Genomic DNA, 20,052 nt, shown 5'->3' with positions numbered 1-20,052 from the left:
TTCCTGAAAATTCTCCGGTCTCCGATCCTTGTTCGAGTGTGAAATGCACCTAGAAACCCTAATGCGTGAACTTTTAAAATTTCATGAATTAAATCCTATCATGAATGAATTATGCATAAAATGCATAAAATAATTTAAATCCATAATTTAAATAAAAATCCTAGATTGTATGAACTTTAAATAAACAATGAATTAAAACACAATTAATGAAATAAACATGCATTTAAAGCTTTAAAATAATTTAATAAAATACCAAAGAAATTTAATAACTTGCATGCATGTGGTTCACGTGGACTTTCAAATTTTCTGGACATTACACATTCATTGTGGCTTTTGAAGATGATTTTTGGTGGCTAGCTACAAACAGTGCATGTGATTATGAATTCAAAGAAAATGATAATCACAACTCAATATTTGAATTCTTTTATTCAAACTCAATACACATTTCAAAGTTCCAAAATATTTTCTATTGTTACTTGTAGAAATTATTGTAAAAGCTTGTTATATTCCAAAAACTATTTGTCATACTCCTTAAATAACATTGAGAGGAGACAAATATAGTTTTAGGAAAGTGTATTCGTACGTGTTTCAAGTCTTCGATCATTTGATTAATTTGTTTGTCGGTTTTTAGGGGATCGTCCTCTACAAGTATATTCTCAGAAGTTTGCTTCGAAAATTCCCATGAATAACTTTAGAAGAAAACTGCTGATGATTGGAAATTTGCATGCATAATATATGATTGGAAATAATCTCTCAGACGGGCACTTGATCTGAGAACCCAAAATTTTGAGAGTGTAAAATAACATCGGTATCGACTAACCCGGTCTCGGGACGTGACACTTGAGCTCAAACATAACATCATCTCACCTCTAAGAAAATTATTAGTAAGCTCCCATTGGACTTGAACTTATGACATGAGTCTGAATAATCTGATTTATCACCGGTTTGGTTGATTGTTGAAGACTAAGGTACATGTTCTCAATCTACAGAGTTACTCCTATCTAAGAATATAATTAAAAATTAATTTAAAAATCGCTAAATTATTTCTATAAGACCATCTCCAACCAAAAAACTATAACGAACACTCTGGATTGAAGCAACATTAAATATTGCACCACATGTGATGCACTGTTGCTTTTTCTTTTTTACTTTATATTTATTTATTTTAAATATATTTGTTTAATTTTATTATCTTATATTTCAATTAAATAATAAAATTTACAATTTTTTATTTTTTGTGATTTTAAATAAATATTAAATCATTTTTCTTGAAAATTATTAAAAATTATTTATAAGAAAATATATATACTTTGAATTGAAATTATTTAACTATAAAAATATAAATTTAACAAACAACAAAATTAAATTACTAGCGTGTTAAAAAATGTATAAAATATGGCCGACAAATAACAAATATTACGAATAAAAATATCAATGTTTTGGATGCATCCAGAACATTGTCCTACTGCTTGGACTGAACAATATACAGATTGTATTGGGTCAACAAAAATTACTAGAAAATAAAAATATTAATGTTGAAATAATAATAACAAAAAACATTCTATTGTAATACAGAAAGTTGAGTAAATGAATTAGAGATGATTTTTATGTAACGCAGATGCAACTCAGAATGTGGTAAATAATATAGTGTTATCAGCCAGAGATAACGTAAGAATTCAAGTGTTATGTTGAGAAAATTACAAAATATGTTTTAATATAGTTACACCATTATTTTTGAAACTGTTATATATTATCCAAATAATAACTGTTATATATTATCCAAATAATAATAACAATCCACCACAAAATAATTACAACTAATTTCAATTCAATTGTTCATTTTTTAAATAATATTTAATTTAACTCTGAAAACAATTATGTGAGAAAATTAATCAACTGTACAAACACCAGACACGTATACAACGACACTAGTTACTATTATTACTTTTTGTTGTATGGTTTTTTCTATCCATACATTGTATATGTCAAGGAATAATTGTAAAAATGAATTTTTAAAAAAATAAACTATGTCATAATTGAAACAAAAAAGTCTCCAATAAATAGGTGAAAATAGGTTTTTCTCTTTTTCCGTGGGAATGCTTGGAAAATAATTTTTGGTATTGGTCAATATTCAAACCACCATGGATGTGGACTTAAAAAGTAAACGAAAGGGCTTAAAATCAAAAAAGGAGACGAAAGGAGTCATACGTTGCATAAATTCAGAATATATTTTATTTATGTAATAAATATTTATATAGAATTAATAATCTTTTTTAAAAAAATATTTTTGTTTTTATTTAATTTTATTGAAGAGTTTGTGCCTTTTTGTTTTTTTAATGAACTTTATTTTATAAAATATATTTTTTAATTTAGTTCATTTTTATAATTAATGATATTAGCGTAGTACGATGAATAAATAGATAAGACCAAAGTCCACGGATATTCCAATTTTTTTTAAAAAAAATGTATGTAAATTTTGTATAATTTTTAAGACAAAAACTTGTGTGAGACGGTCTCACGGGTCGTATTTTGTGAGACGGATCTTTATTTGGATAATCCATGAAAAAGTATTACTTTTTATGCTAAGAGTATTACTTTTTATTGTGAATATGAGCAAGGTTGACCCGTCTCACAGATTGAGATCCGTGAGACGGTCTCACATGAGACCTACTCAATTTTTAATTAACGTGATATTAGTCCGGGTTGATCAATTTAAAATATTAAAAGATTCTAAAGTTTAAAATTCTAGCCCGGGCAGAACCAAATTCCTGCCAAAGTGCAAAGATAGTCGATAATGAGGTCACGATCTTGTGATTTAGTATAAATATGGATTTCATAAAAAATTAAATATCATATTTCAAAAATATTAATTTTAAAATATTTTTATAATATGAAATGAAATTTCTTGGTTGGGTCTCCGGTACTGGTCTCTTGGATACTTTTCTTTATATATATAACCCATTATTTGTGTGCCAAGCAAAAGGTGTGGAATGAAGTATAAAAACAGGACTTTAATTCGCAAAAATCAAGCCGACACTCATACATGGGAGTAGGAGTGCAAACGAACCGAATCGAGCCGAATAATAGTAAAAAAGTCAGGCTCGAATTCGGCTCGAAATAGGTATATTCGAGTTCGAGCTCGATTCGAAGTTCGATAATTTCAAATATTTGGGCTCGAGCTCGGCTCGAAATGAAGTTCGAGTTCGAGTTCGGCTCGAAATATTCGAATATATTTGTGAACTATTCGAATTATTGCTCGGATATTAAGGTTTGAAAGCTCGAAATGTTCGAAATATTCGAAATGTATATATATATATATAATTATATTATATTAATAAAATATTAAGGCTCGCGAACTATTTGCGAGCTATCGAACAAAATAATTTGGGCTCGAGTTCGGCTCGAAAAAAGTTCGAACGTGTTCGAGTTCGGCTCAAATTCGATAAGTTCGAATACGAATCGAATATTTATCGAGCCGGCTCGAAAAACTCGCGAACATGTTCGGTTCGTTTGCAGCCCTACATGGGAGTATTTTGTATTCATTGCAATAAGAACATAAAGAATTTGAGGAGTTAATTTAAAGATTTGTATTTAGGTTATTGTTTCATTAAAATAAATCCATTTTATAGATTCCGAGATGTCCAGATTTCTAATTAAACTAAGGAACTCGTGTGTGCGTGCAGTATTTATTCTGATATTATTTCGCAAAAGTTCCATAATAATGAATTTGAATATATATGTGATTGTTACATGCTTTATTATTTATATCTCTTAGAATTCGATATTCAATATTTTATGGTTTTTTTGTTCAGTTATGATATGTCTGTCATGTGAATCAAACTTTTAACTCATGTGGTCAACATGTTAAATGTGTTGTTTCATATGAGGTTACGCTATGTTCTGTGAGTTTTGGCTACTTCGTATGATATGTATACCATGTGAGTCACATATTTTTTTCCTTATGGTCAATGTAGTGCCTGGTAAGATTCATGTAGCGATTAGTAGTGTCACGTCCAAATTAATATTATTCGATTCCAAATTCATAAATGTGTAAGTATCACGAGTATTGATCCTGTTAGAATATTCATTTTACTATGAGTTTTGGTGATTGACAAATAAACATCTGAGTTATTTCAGGATTCAGCTGCTTATATTTTGTATTTATAAGTTTTCTGACCTATGGATCAAGTCAGATCACTCAAGTATTCTATGAATTAAACTTGCAAAAGATCGTGTGACTTCTAACCGGGCCAAGTCTTAAATGAAGTGTACGAGTATAATCGTTAAAATCCAACCACACTGAAACCGGTCAGATATTAGAAAATCGAGGTGGATACATTAAACTCAAGTCGTTTCAGTTTAAGTATTATGATACAGTATCCTACCAACTCCGATTGACATATTAATGTTTCAAAAATTTTCAAAATTCAATCAAATTTTCAGATACTATAAGGGCAAAAACTGGAAAAAGATAAGTGACATTAAATGGATTTTAATATTGTGTACGATGATTGAAAGTGAAAAGACTATTATGCAGTAAAAAGAAAATTATAATTGGTCGAGACTTTCATCTATAAATATACAAACTCAAGACAGAAGAAACAAATCTTATCTTAAAGATTACTAGTTTACATCTTTCAAGTCTACAATATTCCGTGATATTCGAGCAGACTTAAGCGATCATATATCAAGATTCTCAACTTAGCACACATATTTCGGAATCTATTAGATCTTCAAGGATCATCTTGTACTATCCTACCAACTCAAGTCATTCAAAGCTGACTGTTAGATTGTATTATTGGCAAACCAAAGGTTCTCAAACATTCAGAATTTGTTGATTTTACACTAAGAGTTTCAACTTAGGCAATGATAAGTCTTAGTTGAAATGAGTTGTTACAAAATTTTGTAAAACCAAAGTCTTTTAGAGAATTTTTTCGTAAATAAAAGAAGAGATGACATAGAAGTATTCATCTCCGAACATCCATTAGATTTTGATCCCAACAAGTGGTACCAGAGTGTTTTTTGTTCTTCAACTATGATAACTATATATTTATAACGATTTCTTTTAATAATATTTCGATTTTTCCAAAAAACGAATATGATGATTGGAAGATTCGTACCCAGGAACACATGACTGCACAAGATGATGACATGACGGTGACCGGTGATTTTAACTATTTGTGGAGCACCATTAGACACTGCTATTGTTGTATCGGCTTTTAGAATCTTCATTAGACCGCCAGTGATGACATGCTACATCACTGACGGTATAATGAATATTCTAAAAGTCGATACAACAATAGCAGTGTCTAATGGTGCTCCACAAATAGTTAAAAGCACCGGTCACCGTCATGTCATCATCTTGTGCAGTCATGTAACTCAAGAATATGGAGAGCCAAAAAACACTCCCACATTCATGAGACATAATTTTTATTCAATCTTTAAATTTACTTGAAATTTCCAGCATCATAATCTCTATTGAACAATTGTCTACCAGTTGCCAAAGCTCTATAACTTACCTTACTTTATGTTGCCTCATCCAAACCTATATAGAAAACTTGAATGAGAATGTAGTTTATCATGGTACCGAAATTTGTTTCCAAATTCCAAGTAATATAAAATGGTTCCGATTATTGTTCGATGATCCATCTCGAAGTACCTCACAAGAAAAAATATGTAAACAAATAAATTAAACAAAAGAAAGAAAAATTAAAGAAATATAAGGGTTTTTTAAAAAATTTCTAGTATCAAGCAAGCAACTTATTTTAATATTGAATAAATTAGTCCCCGACAACGACGTTAAAAAAAAATTGACTGATATTTTCGGTTAGGAAACACTTGCAGCAGATTATGTCAAGTTAAAATATAATCGGATTGGAGTCTGAGCCGATCACACATAGACTAATATTTAATTATAAATTTTTTAAATAATTCATTTAAGCTAGATAAAATAAATAAATAAAAATAGAAAAAGTATTTATTAATAATCAAAATTAATTAACTATAACAATTTTCATTAAAGATGACAATGTTCAGTAATCAAGAAATGATTCAAATTCAAATAAAAACTAAGACACCACGTTGTCAAAATCTACTATATTTGACACATGTTACAATCTAAATGATTATTATATTCTTGCACAATCACATTAAAATCCATAATTTATTTATTAAACGATTTCTTGAGTTAATAAACCTATTTAAATCTAACAATCTAATTATTTTTCTAATTAAATTTAATTATATCTAATTACATTAAATATTTGTGGAATTTCATTTTTACACTTAAAAACATACATAATCAATTTTATTATTTGTTGATTGACATATTTGTTACTATATTTAATAAATCCTTTTTCAATTCGTGATTAGTCAACCAAATAATAAATAGGTAATCAAGCTATTCATGAGAAATATTAAATCAACATCAATCAATAATTGAAAACGGAAAAATAATCTCTTGAAACTAAATAAAATATCAAACATAGCATTTTCTGGCCCCTATCATAATTCTAGTATCGGGAAATTTATTCCATAAAATCAAAACTAAGCAAAACACAATATTTTAATTCATAAAAATAAACTCTATGAAGTAATAAGAAAATCTCAACATGGTTAGCGCGATTCACACAATGAAGTCGTATTCCTCCCTTATCTCGAATCCTAGTCGTCGTCTCCCTCCAAGTTCCAAGATATGGTTGCAACGTAAAGTTTATGAGAAATCTGCGTTCTGTTCTTTTTATTTCTTAGTCAATGGCCCAATTTTAAAAGCACAAAAATCTTTTTTGAAGACTTCGCGCGAATGTCTAAGAAATTTGTCAAAAAAATCTTTACCAACAACAAACCCTCCAACGTGTCTAAGAATTTAAAATTCTTTTTAGTTATTTATTTATTTTTTATTATTTTGTTGCACTTGGAGTAATGTAGGGATGTAAATGAGCCGAGCCGAGCCGAGCAGTAGCTGGCTCGGGCTCGGCTCGTTTAATTATTTTCTCGGCTCGGCTCGAGCTCGTTACGAGCCTCGGGTTTGAAGCTCAGGCTCGGCTCGTTCGGAATTTATGAAGCTCGGACTCGGCTCGAGCTCGGCTCGTTTATCTTGTTTAATGAGCCTGGCTCGGGTTCGCCAATAGCGACGGGTTTTGATTAAAAGAGTCGCTAATAGCGACGAGTATTGACACAAACGTCGCTAATAGCGACGGGTAACCGTCGCCGATCTGATCGGCGACATTTTTCTACAACTGTCGCAAATAGCGCTAGTTACAGACATCGTCGCCAAAAAGCGACGGTTATTTTAGACCGTCGCTATTATAGCGACAGTATGTCAAACCTGTCGCCATTAGCGACGGGTTTTATAAAACCCGTCGCTAATGTCGCGACGGTTTGAACAAAAACCGCCGCTAAATGTTTTTTTTTAATGTTATAATTATTTAAATCTGAAATAAAAATATATTGTGCTGTATAATCGAAAAAAAATTAACAAAATTTGAGAAATGTAATCATATTATTAATCTGCAAATAATAATACAAGTGTTTCATACAAAATGAATCAGCCATGTAGCGCTACATCTCCTCCTGTGATGTTGATTTAAAATGAATCAAATTGAATTTTCTTAATGTAACGTTGATGAGAATAACGAAATTTAATAAACTTACGTGGAGCAGGCGGGATCGCGTGTCAACGAAAGATCCATCTGCATGTCGATGTGTGTGAACGTATAGCTCCCATGACGTTGGATCTCTGCCATGTCGTGCTCGCTAAAATAAATTCAATAATTGTAAAACATTAACATTTATAATTAATGAAATAAATATTTTTTCCAAAGTACAATTCAATAAATGTCACGAACATCGTCGCTCGAATATTGAACTTCTTCTATTTCACTTTCAGTTCAAATCAATTTCGTTGTCGTACATAACATTAACATCGACTAGATTTTGAGACGATAAAAGAAATTGAGTTGAGATGTCATGAGGTCCACTTTCGTTGTTTTGAAATGCATCATTCGCATCAATTTGATTATGCTCAGTATTTTGCTCAACATCAGTGACATAAGCTCGCCTACGTAGAGTACTCACATGCATCCAATCTGATTCTGCTCTCTTCGTTGTTGGATAAGTCAAATGCACAACTTGCGAGACTTGCGTAGGAAACACAAATGGTTCGTAGTATCCAAGACTCTTTTTTCGATTGACATCAACAATTTTGCACTTTTTATTAGGAAACACAAATGGTTTGTAATTTCGTCTAAATATGGTTTGTTCTGACATTTTTTTCGATTGTAAGGACAACGGATATATCTATTTAATAAACACTCAGGATGACTAAGTGCAAATGTTACAAACGACTCTAAACGCGACAATTTATAGACAGTTTGCTAAAACCCTAAACCCTAAACCCTAAACCCTAAAACCGTTGCCATCAGCGACGGTTTGCTAAAACCGTCACTTATATTAATCGGCGACGGTTTATTCATAACAGTCGCTATTATAGCGACTGTTTGATGTAAACCGTCGCTATAATAGCGACGGGTTTTAATAAATCGTCGCTAAATTTAATATGCGACGGTTTTAATGCAGACCGTCGCTATATAGCGACGGTTTATTAAAAATCGTCGCTGATATTTCCGTTTTTTCGCCCATCAACCACTTAAACGAGCCGAGCTCGAGCTCACGAGCCAGCTAAACGAGCCGAGCTCGAATTCGAGCTCACGAGCCAACTAAACGAGCCGAGCTCAATTTTGAGCTCACGAACCTATTATCGAACATGTTCACGAGCTAAGGAGCCGAACATCATTAATCTCAAGCTCGGCTCCACAAAATTGTCAAGCCCAAAATAAGGCTCGGGCTCGGCTCGATAAGCTTAACGAACGAGCCCGAACGAGCTTTTTAACGAGCCGAGATCCGAGAAACTCGCGAACAGCTCGGCTCATTTACATTCCTAGAGTAATGTAAAATCACATATGAAAATATGATAAAAATTCTCCACCAATTCTTTCCTGGAATATTAAGAGTCCCTCCGTATTTTCGGGGTCATTCCTTAATGATATTAAATTGTATGACCTCTTTTCCAAAATTAAGTTTTTCAACATTTTTGTCAAACCTTGGAGCAATATAATCTTAATCCAAATAGAGTAGGTCTTTTATGAGACGATCTCACGAATTTTTATCTGTGAGACGAGTCAACTCTACTGATATTCATAATAAAAAATAATACTCTTAGCATAAAAAGTAATCCTTTTTCATGGATGACCCAAATAAGAAATTCGACCAACGAAATTGATCAGTGAAACCGTCTCACAAGAGCTTTTGTGATCCAGATAAGCACAAATATGAAATAAAAATGGTAAGATAAACACAAATATGATAAAATAAGATTCCTAAAATTTTTATGAGATTCAAACTTATCAACATGATATTTGAATATTTGTTAGTAATAATAAGAGTAAGTATTTTGTCCGATTGTCTCACGCTTTTATATTTTTGATAAAGGTCTACTCGATCCATATTTGGAGTAAAAGTTAATTTTTTTACATAAAAAATAATACATTTTCATGAGTCGGGTCGGGTAAAAGATTTGTCTCATAAAATCGACTCGTGCGATGATCTCATAAGAATTTGAGTAAATCTCTTGTGAGACGATCTCACGGATTTTTATCTTTGAGATGAGTCAACCTTACCGATATTCACAATAAAAAGTAATATTTTTAGCATAAAAAATAATAGTTTTTCATGGATGAGTCAAATAAAATATTCGACCCAGAATTGATCCGTGAGACCGTCTCACAAGAATTGTTGTGTAAGAATTTTTGTATAATAATAATAGTAATTAATTTGATTTATCCACGAAGGTCAAATATATGAATTTTATGTGATATAAGATTCTACCATATGAATAAAATATATTATCTAAAAAAGTGATAATATTTTAAATTTATTGACACGAGCTAAATTTGTTTATTTTAAAAAATTCAAGAAAATTATTCGAATGAACCTTTTTTTGACATAGCCAAAATGGGAAGGTTCGATCCTGGGTATGGAGGCAGTGTCCACACCAGGATCAAGGGTTGAGATTCATATCATGGGGAATAAAAAAATTTAAAAAAAAGAAAAATTGAGCCAGAAAAAATTCTGACCCTTGGATGTACTTTGCAAGCAGTCACGGGTAGGGTGAAATAGTCCGCCAAAATGGCGAGACAAATCTTTAGCCTAGTTTCTTTATTCAAACACACACACACACAGTGCACGATCCTCAGCCATATATCGCTTATTTTTCTTCAAATCCGCAAAATCTAGTTAATTTTAATTCAGTTTATCTCTATCCGTATCCACACACCAACTGTTCCATTCAAACCCAGAAACAAGGCCAATCATTCGGCTGGATCGTGATGATTTGTTCCATTTTCGACGGACTGAGCGATTGATTTCCATTTTCTTGGATTTTCAGGAGTCTATGTTTTCTGGTTCAATGACGAGGAGGTGCTCGCATTGCAGCCACAACGGGCATAATTCTCGGACGTGTCCGAATCGTGGGGTGAAGATTTTTGGGGTTCGATTGACTGATGGGTCGATCCGGAAGAGCGCGAGTATGGGTAATTTGACTCATTATACGGGGGGTGGCGGCGGTAGCGGAAGTGGGACCCCGCAGAACGGCGGTTTTGCTGAATCTCCGGCGGACACCCCTGACCACCCTTCTGCTGTCTCAGCTGCTGCCGATGGATATGGGTCGGAAGATTTTGTTGCTGGTTCCTCGTTCAGCCGAGAAAGGAAGAAAGGTTTTTAACTTGGTTGTTTATATTAAGATAATTTGTGATTGTTTGTCTGTGTGAAATCTGTGTTTATTTCAGAATTGGGGATCTGCAAATTTTCTTCTTATTGTAGACTATTTGAGATGAACTGATTTGCGTGGAAAACGAGAATGGTGGCTGTTGATCATTTGCATGTCTTGTGTATAAGTTTGTTTCAGTATTTTTATTGGTATACTTTCAAATGTTTGTTTCTGTGTAAATTTCTTGGGTGCGTATATTCTTAGCAAGGGAACTGGGAAATTTTATTTTTTTTTGAGAGTAGGGAGGTGGGATTTTTTTTTTAAGAGTAGGGAGGTGGGAATTTAATTTTGTTTCTGTATAAGTATGTTTTGGGATAAACTTTGCAGTTTATTAGGAAACGTACCCTGGAATATCAAAGAAATGATGCTTATTATGGTTCTGCTTTTCTTGTTCTTATCAACTAATTTTATTCAGAATAAAGTAGAGTTTTGCCAGATTGATTTTTTTTATCCGGATTCTTTTTGGTTCAGACTTTTTTGCTGCATTAATTTTGTTTAAGTCAATGGTGAACCAGGAGGTGACGCTTGCAGTTGCCCTCGAATTTATTTTGTGTGATTTTACTGAAGTAATAAGTTTCATAGTCTGAAAAAATGCATTAAGGTTGTGTTTGGATGGGAGGTTGAACATTTGAATGTCTTGGTCTGGTTAAAAAATACCTTCAAATGAAAGTTGAGAGATTCAAAGTCCATGGATATGAAATTACCTAACAATTTGAGTAGATTTTTATTAGGACTTAGTTACTTCAATTCACGAAATCTCTCTATTTAAACACTGATCAAGTTATCTCTCAACTGAATTCCTTGATCCACTCTTTTTCTATTTTTTCCTTTTAGCAAGATGCTGATTGGAGTGGTTGAGAATCAGAAACGACAGTGGAATGGAGATTTTTGGATTTCTACTGCTTTTCGCCATTCAATTGCAGAACAATCGCTGATGTAAAAATGATCCTATCCTCTCTTGGATAACTAGTGTATTGAGACATTTACTGTCTATGGTTTCTAGAGGGTGAAATAGCTGTGGATCGATAGAAGTGTTTTCACGTCAAAAGAGCATACAAACATGGCATATAAGTTGTTTCAGTGGATTGAGCTCTGAGAACTTTCTGTGATATCTTTTTTTAGCAATTAGTAGCCATGGCCTTGCTTTGTGGATTTTTTTAAGTTTTATATTACTTTTACTGTGTTCTCTATATGACCAAATTGAAAAAACCAGCAAGAAAAGTATGGAAGAGCTCTGGTTTTAGCTGTTAAAGCAGACCAGCCAATTTGGGGAACTCAGAAACATCACAGGGGGTTGAGATATGTGGGGTTGGATAGTTATGAAGTTATCATGAATGTGCATGACTGCTTGAAGATAATTAGCATCGAAAGTGTATGATCAACTGAAAATTGCACCATTGACCTCGGTGGACATGAGTTCAAGTCTCCTGAAAGGAAGTTTGAAAACCGACTTTGATCTCAGCAAAAAAGAGCAACCTCGTTATGAAACCGATTATGGACTTTTTCTTATACCTTCTTTCGCTGAAGTTTCTTCTGTTGGCAATACATGTGAAATTACATTTATCACTTATCAGTGGGAGCAATGGGCGAGCATAATTATTATGTAAATCCTTAACATAGAAAGTATGGTCGCAGAATCATACCTTTTAAATTGAGTGGAATATGGAATGTCTAATTTGGTTGGATGATTTGATAATCATTATGAAAAAGGGATGTTGTTCATGCTATCCATATGGATAGTGTTCCTATCCACTCAACACATCATACGTGTACTAAACGGATAAATAATGGGTACTCGTTCAACCGTGACGTACGGATGAGTGACCCTGATTCATCACTCAACATATGTGTCACACCTGAAAAAGGGTGGTGAAGCTATTAAAGATGGTGTTGTTCTCTTTAGTCTTTCCACGCATTACTTTGATGGGTGGTGAAGTTTATAGTTTGTTTACTTTTTGTTTGAAATGATATTCTATTTTTTCAGGTGTTCCATGGACAGAAGAGGAACACCGAATGTTTCTTCTTGGCTTGCAAAAGCTTGGTAAAGGTGATTGGCGTGGAATCGCACGGAGCTATGTGATCTCTAGAACACCTACCCAGGTTGCTAGCCATGCGCAGAAATATTTCATTAGACACAATAACATGTCTAGGCGAAAAAGACGCTCCAGCCTTTTCGATATTGTGGCCGATGAAGTAAGCATATTTTATAAGCTTCCCAAGTAATACTTTCTAATAATTCTCAGAACATACAACATACTAAAAAAGGATTAAACTTTTACTTATATGTATGCTACTTTTGTTTCTGTTTTGCATTTTCTTTAGCGGGTCGACACTCCAATTGTTTATCGGGATTTTCTCTCTGGTGGCCCTCAAGCTGAGACACAAAGCAGCACCATCCCAGTGCCACCTCCTTCTGCAGACAAAGAATGTGAATCGATGGAATCAGAAAACTCCAACGACCACAACATCACCATGGTTCCAAATCCTGACTGCCTGCCATATCCATATCCTCTAGTATATCCTGCTTATGTGGCACCATTCTTCCCATTCTCCATACCAGTCTGGCCCGGATATAATGCAGAACCCACAAAAGACACTCATGAAGTGGTGAAGCCGATGGCTGTCCATTCCAAGAAGCCCATCAATGTTGATCAGTTAGTTGGCATGTCAAAACTCAGCTTAGGTGAATCTCTAGCCGATTCTGGGCCATCCACTTTGTCCCTTAAACTTGTTGAAGGTTCGACAAGGCCATCAGCATTTCATGCAAATCCTGCTCCCGACAGTTCGGGCATCAACTCAAGTCATAGCCCGATTCATGCCCTATAAAGAACATGTTCTCAGAGCCATCGGATTGTTTCTTGCCATCCTGCTCCATTTCTTCCTAGAAGATCGTAGTGCTTGACAGTTGTTTCGCCAAGTTTTTAATGTTATTTTTTAGGTTGTCTTCGTAAGTTTGTGTACAGGTTAAGATTAACATCATGTCAGCATCTTACAATTACATTGTAGGTTCCAAAACTCTTACTCTGATACTCTGAATATCGAACACTTCTGCATCAGTCAAATAGTCCTTTGCTGTTCATTTTTGTTAGAGTTTTATTCATTTATGTATTTTTTTTACAAGTAATTTATGAAATTTTTTTTAGCTATCAGTTTTCGCCGGGTATTGGTTTCTATAACATTTTTGTTTGTGACGCCAACGATAATCCTCCATATTTTTTACGGTTCACAAGAGTGACACTCATGCACCTGGATCCGACATCTTTGTATCCTTTGAATTCTCTTGGTTTAAGTAACTATTTTATATGGCTACATATACCCAAAACAACTTAGGAAAATAATATTTTTCATAAAAAAACCTATTTTAATAATAATAAAAAAAACTTACCATAATTACTGTATCCCATCAATTTTCTAAAATTCAAAATTCACATATTATATAAAAATTACAGATATATTAATTTTAATTAGATAATTATTTATGTAAAAAAAATAAACATTATACAAACAATAATTACAAACTATAACAAATTAATTACAAATATTTTCGATATAATTGTCCATAGTTTTAAATAAAAATTAACTAAACTTAAAAAATAATTATCCAGAAAAACCAATTGTACATAGTGGTACAAGTATCGCTCGAAATTTCTAAAGTGCCGCATTCTGATCTTGTATACCAATTTCTCAAAAGTTGATAATAAACAATGGTTTTATTAAAAGATTGGCCATGTTATCACTTGAGTGTTTTTTTTAACTTTAATATCACATATTTTTCAACAAATCATGAGTGAAAAAAAAAACTTCAAGGATACAAGTCTAGCTTTATTTCTAATTATTTTCTACTCTAATGCAATTTATTTCTAAATACCCATATAGTTCAATATAACATGCTGATTAGATGGGCGAGGAACTAGGTGGTGCCAAATCTTACTTCTTTCAAACTGATTAAGTTTTTCCTACATTGCAACTATCCATCTTGAATCTCCTAAGGTCACATCAATCTTCTTTGGTTCAAGTTGAGAAAAAAATGCAGCATGTATGAACTCATCTAACATTGCTTTCTAGTCCTAAGAGGAGCAGTCGAGTTACCAATGACCAGCTCAAGTTGATAATTCTTATTCAACTGGAGGCTTGGTCCAAATGGATTTGGACCTTGCTATTAGGCTATTGTATATTCATTAGTTTTTATAGCATTCTCTTCTTGAGGCATTTCTGGCCGGTGGTTGTTCACTAGCTCACCTTCTTCATCGGCTTGATTATGAGAAGTTTATTTATTGTCGACTGGATTTGCTTCAGGGATGATTCAAGCTATTCTTCATAAATATATCTCATGATCATTACTAGAATCAATGTTAGTGGAATCCAATTTGTTGCTTAAATGATGTATAATATTTATATTATTACCATGACAAATGGAAGACTCACCAAAGACAAAATACACATATTCTTCAATAATTAGAGTTCTATAACTGTAACCCTATATGATTTAGTAATCGAAGAATTGTTTAGAAACACATGAGCGTCAGATTTAACATCAAAGGCAGTTAGATCATTTTACCATTATTGTGAATGAAACACTCACAACAAAATATGTAGAAACCTTATATTTCTAGTTGTTTTCCATTCCTGATCTCGTAGGTAGTCTTCCCATTATTCTTGTTAATCATTGATAAGTTTTTTTGTATAGAATGTAGTGTTCATAGCTTCTGCCCAAATTTGAGAGATACCAAATTTAGCTATCACGGTTCGAGCCGCTTATTTGAGTGTTCTGTTCTTCTTCTCAGCTACTCTATTGCTGACGTGATCTTGAGAAAGTTCATTCTTGATTCAATTATCATCCAGACAGGTTGAAATGAGATTTTTTATGATCTCAATTCCTCAGTCACTCCTTATCCGATCCAGCACCGAGGATCTCTCATTATAATTTCTTTTAAGAATCTTGATAAGGTGTGCAACGATCCGATATTTAGAACTCAAGAAGATAACCCGTATATGTCTGGAGAAATCATCAACGATTTCTAGTGTATACTTCCTTCCTCCTATACTCATCACGGGTATTGGACCAAATAAGTCCATATGAAGAAGTTACAAACACCGAGTCATTGAATTTCTTCCTTTATTATTGAGTGTTGATCGGACCTGTGTACCTAACTGACATACATAACAAACATCTTTTGAAAATTCAATGTTAGGTAACCCCAAGACCAATTTTTTCTTGCTACCATTTGCAATAAAATTTAAATTTAAGTGATTGAGCCGATAATTTCATAACCAACTTTTATTATCATGTAAAGCAACAAAACCTGTGGTAGAATTAAGATTATCATCATTCCAGCTACTTTATATGTGTTTTGTTCTCTTTGTCCGATTAACATAATATCACCATCTATAGATTTAGCAGTACAAGTATGTTTGTGAAATTCAACATAATAACCATTTTTACATAGTTAATTGATGCTATTAAAATTGTAGCAAAGATTCTCAACTAATAAAAAATATTGATGATTATGTTCTCGTGGATAATCTTATATTTACTCATAGCCTTACCCTTCGAGTTATCATCGAATGTGATTTTTGTTCCTTTGTTGTTGTTAACTTCGAACAACAGCTTGATGTCACCAGTCATGTGTCTGGAGCACTCAAAGTCTAGAAACCATGTAGATTATTTAAGAGTATTTTTCTTTAGTACCTGCAATAATTCAAATAAGATTTTGGTATCCAATTTTTGTTGGTTCCTAAATGGATTAACTATTTCGAGACTCACACTTGAATAAGTATAATATGATTACTAGTGTTTATATCCAAAAGAGTGCGATTCTATGCAAAACCAGGTGTTGCTGTGTGTTGTGTTCTCTCCCTCACAAAGTGTTGTTTGGGCCATTCATCTTTCCCATCAAGTATGTATCTCTTTTGAAACGGTCTGAAGTTGTGGTAACAATTAGATTTTCCCTTGTCAGAGTAATGTCTTGTAACGCCCCAGATTTGACGACTGTCCTCACTGTACCAAGACGGGTCTTTTCAGCGTGCTTATGTCCTCACTCACACGCATCCTGGGAAACTTCCCAGGAGGTCACCCATCCCAAAATTGCCCCAAGTCAAGCACGCTTAACTTTAGAGTTCTTATGTAATGTCCGGTTGAACTTGGCTTTTTGCACGATCATTTGGAGTCGTTGTAATCAGCTTGACTTTTTCTGCTTTTTATCCATGTCTTGTTAGACTTAAAACTCTCTGGTTCAACATAGCCTAAATCCACGATACTTGCCCCTGTTCTCAAGATTTACATTTCGGATATGTTGGATTTCTGGATGATCATGTTTAAATATCATACTAGACCAAACAAAGTTCATCATTTTAGATTTTACTTTGTCTAGACACGTTTGAGTATTCACCTCAGAAGAACTAGACTCATCATTGCCAATCCTTAGCCCATTTCTGTCACCGAATGGTTTTTGCAACTCATGTATCTTCTCAATGGAGGCGGAAGATTTGTTCCAACAATTAACTAGAAGTATCAGTCGTTTATTTTCATTAATAATTGCTTAAAATGCTCTTCGCATGTCATCATTCATAGTCTCTAACAGATTTATTTTTATTCTCAAACAGTCAAGTTCTTTTAGCTACGAGCAGCTAGAGTTGCTTGATTTATTTGTTACATTTTTGTTTTCCACCTTAGCTTCCTCGAATGGTTACGAGAATCTTTTAAAATCATACACCATATCATGCAGTGTCGTGACAAGATCCTCTCGTGTGAATTTATCTGGGTCAAAATTAAATACCGCGTCATTGATAGTTTCCAGCTCAACTTCTGAAGTCTCCGGATCAATATCTACCATGAGGCACTTGACCTTTTTCATCCTTACTTTTATTTGTGGAGGTCTCTAAACTATATTGGTCTGAATCCGAGTCAACCTATTTGCTTTTGGTTTCCTCAGCAACTAATACTTTTTGATATGTCTTCTTCTTGAAATATCTTTTGTCATCTTTATATCGTCTCTTCTCGAACGGCTTCTTACCATCTTTCTTCGACATGTTAAAGTCTACAATAAAATGGTCTTTCTTTCCACAGTTAATACAAGTCTGATTGTCAGCAGCTTGATCATTTTATGATAACTTTTATGATAAGATTTATATCTGGGTTGGTTCATTCTCATAAATTTGCCAAATTTTTTAAATTAATACATTTTTTCATTGCTTATCTGATCAACAGATTTTATCCTGGAAGCTTCTTCACTAGAGAATTTGAAGTTGTGGTGGCTAGAGCTTTGGTGGTTGTGGAGGGGATGGTTTTTCTTCAGTCAGAATCCCCAGCTCAAACTCATAGGTTTTTAGATCAACAAAAAGGTCCTACAACTCGAGTTTGTTGAGGTCCTTGGACTCCTTATTGCCATTGTCTTTACTTCACATTATCTGGGTTATGCTCTCATAACCTTTAAAGAAATTTCATGGTTAGAGTATTCTTTACCAAGTGATACAAGTTCAATAACAGTACAACTAAACCGTTCATTAACTCGTAAAGAGTTTCATCGGGCTTCATTTTGAAATTATTGATCTTCTGGATTGCAACAATTATTTTGTTCTTTTTGGTTTGATCGTTGCCCTCACATATTTGTCAGCTTCTCTCAGATCTCTTTGATGGTTGATCATGTCTTGATCTTGCTTAACTTGTTTTTTTCAAGAGTTTTGTTTAGGATGTCTTTGGCCACATTTTCGAGGTTGGCCCTATCTTTATCTTCAGTCGTCCATTCAGACCGGTGTTTTCCACCATCTATGGATCACCATCAGATTTTGCTACGGCTTCATTGGACCATCAGTAATGACATACAACATGTCATCATCTTGAGCAGTAAAACGTGTCTGCATGAGTATTTTCCAACCATCATAATCTTCTTTAGAAAACATTGGAATCTTATTAAAGGATGCCATTTAAAAAATATATATCAGAATTCAAGAAAAAACATACTCTGTGACCATTTGTTGGGATCCAATTAGAGTTTAAAAGGGTGTGAATAAACTCTTTTAAAATTTTTACAAACTTTGACTCTCCTTAACAACCGGACCACTAGAAAAAAGTGAATAAGTATCCGGCTTGACTGGTGATAAAGTAAATATTATGCGATTGATAGTTAACAAAAAACAACTATATATGAACAAATAGTAAAATGTGTGTAAAGTAAAGAGACGAGTATATGAATGCTCGGAGATAAATACCCATATTTCATCCTTTTTTCCACTTAAGAAGGATTTCACTAAAAGACTTTGTGATGTAATCAGATAGACGTGTGCTTAGGTTGAGCGAATTGAAATATGAAAGCTTTAAGTATGCTCGAAGATCTTTGAAGTAATGCATATCGGAAAAATGTGTGTAGGATCAGGATCTTGATCGAAAATCAATGGTTCTAAAAACAAGCAAGCTGATCGAAATCCCGATCATTGATTTTAACGGCTCATATACTATCCAAACAAACAAAATATTTGAAAGAAACATAATGTGCACAGATCACGATCTCGATCGTCCATTTGTTGGATATGATATAGCCTTAATTAACACAAATTTGGAAGAAACCCAAATCTAGAATCAATAGATTATACTCGAGTTGGCCGAGTCTAGGTCCAAATACTTGGTCTAAATTTTATACTACTTTTAGAACAAAAAAGGGGATGTAACATCGATAACCCCGTACATCCGACCCAACCAGAATCCAATCTGAATCTATCAAGATCTGAGCCCATTTACAAAAGCTGGTAAGCCCATATTCGTCATAATTAGACCATAGTAAGAGCCCAAGATCCTACACAATAGCCGAGTTGTTCTCTACTCGGGAAAAAGGTCACACAAGACGAACAACCAAGCTCGCAACATGATTGTCCGAGCCAAACTCAATCAAATAATTATGGCGGTGAATGCACAGTCCTATTAATGCAAAATACATTGTCAAATATCTTGTACAAGGAAAAACACGTATGCTATGGGGATACATTTAAAAGTCATAATCTGCTAAATACAAGGACCAGTCAGTACAAATATAGCTACAAATCTGGTGTTTCACCGACTTGTCTTACTAAGAGTTCTTTTATTACAAGGTATCTAGCTACTCTTCACTATATAAATATAAGGTACTTCCCATGATTTTATACTTTCACTCATTGTTATCATTGTTATCACTAACAATACTTTTATTCCACACTTAAGTTGTGTCCAAGTAATGACATATGCATCGGAGATACTA

At 33.4% G+C, this 20,052-nt stretch overlaps 1 protein-coding gene across 1 annotated transcript; it reads left to right on the top strand.

Moving 5' to 3' along the window:
• Positions 1-10,214: 10,214 nt before the first annotated feature.
• On the top strand, positions 10,215-13,904 carry LOC140812096 (transcription factor MYBS3-like). Its single transcript, XM_073170294.1, has 3 exons — positions 10,215-10,772; positions 12,810-13,018; positions 13,148-13,904. The coding sequence occupies exons 1-3, from the start codon at positions 10,451-10,453 to the stop codon at positions 13,649-13,651; spliced, it is 1,035 nt and encodes a 344-aa protein (XP_073026395.1). The 5' UTR covers positions 10,215-10,450; the 3' UTR covers positions 13,652-13,904.
• Positions 13,905-20,052: the final 6,148 nt, after the last annotated feature.

The sequence above is a fragment of the Primulina eburnea genome, chromosome 14 (assembly GCF_022965805.1).
Source record: "Primulina eburnea isolate SZY01 chromosome 14, ASM2296580v1, whole genome shotgun sequence".
Classification (NCBI taxonomy): Eukaryota; Viridiplantae; Streptophyta; class Magnoliopsida; order Lamiales; family Gesneriaceae; genus Primulina; species Primulina eburnea.
This window is presented reverse-complemented; position numbering and strand designations above follow the sequence as displayed.

What these genes read in the sequence shown, in the direction of transcription:
- LOC140812096 (XM_073170294.1), top strand. Translation starts at nt 10,451, where the DNA reads ATGTTTTCTGGTTCAATGACGAGGAGGTGCTCGCATTGCAGCCACAAC. An exon ending in CAGCCGAGAAAGGAAGAAAG is followed by an intron (nt 10,773 to 12,809) that starts GTTTTTAACTTG and finishes CTATTTTTTCAG; the next exon opens with GTGTTCCATGGACAGAAGAG. An exon ending in TCGATATTGTGGCCGATGAA is followed by an intron (nt 13,019 to 13,147) that starts GTAAGCATATTT and finishes CATTTTCTTTAG; the next exon opens with CGGGTCGACACTCCAATTGT.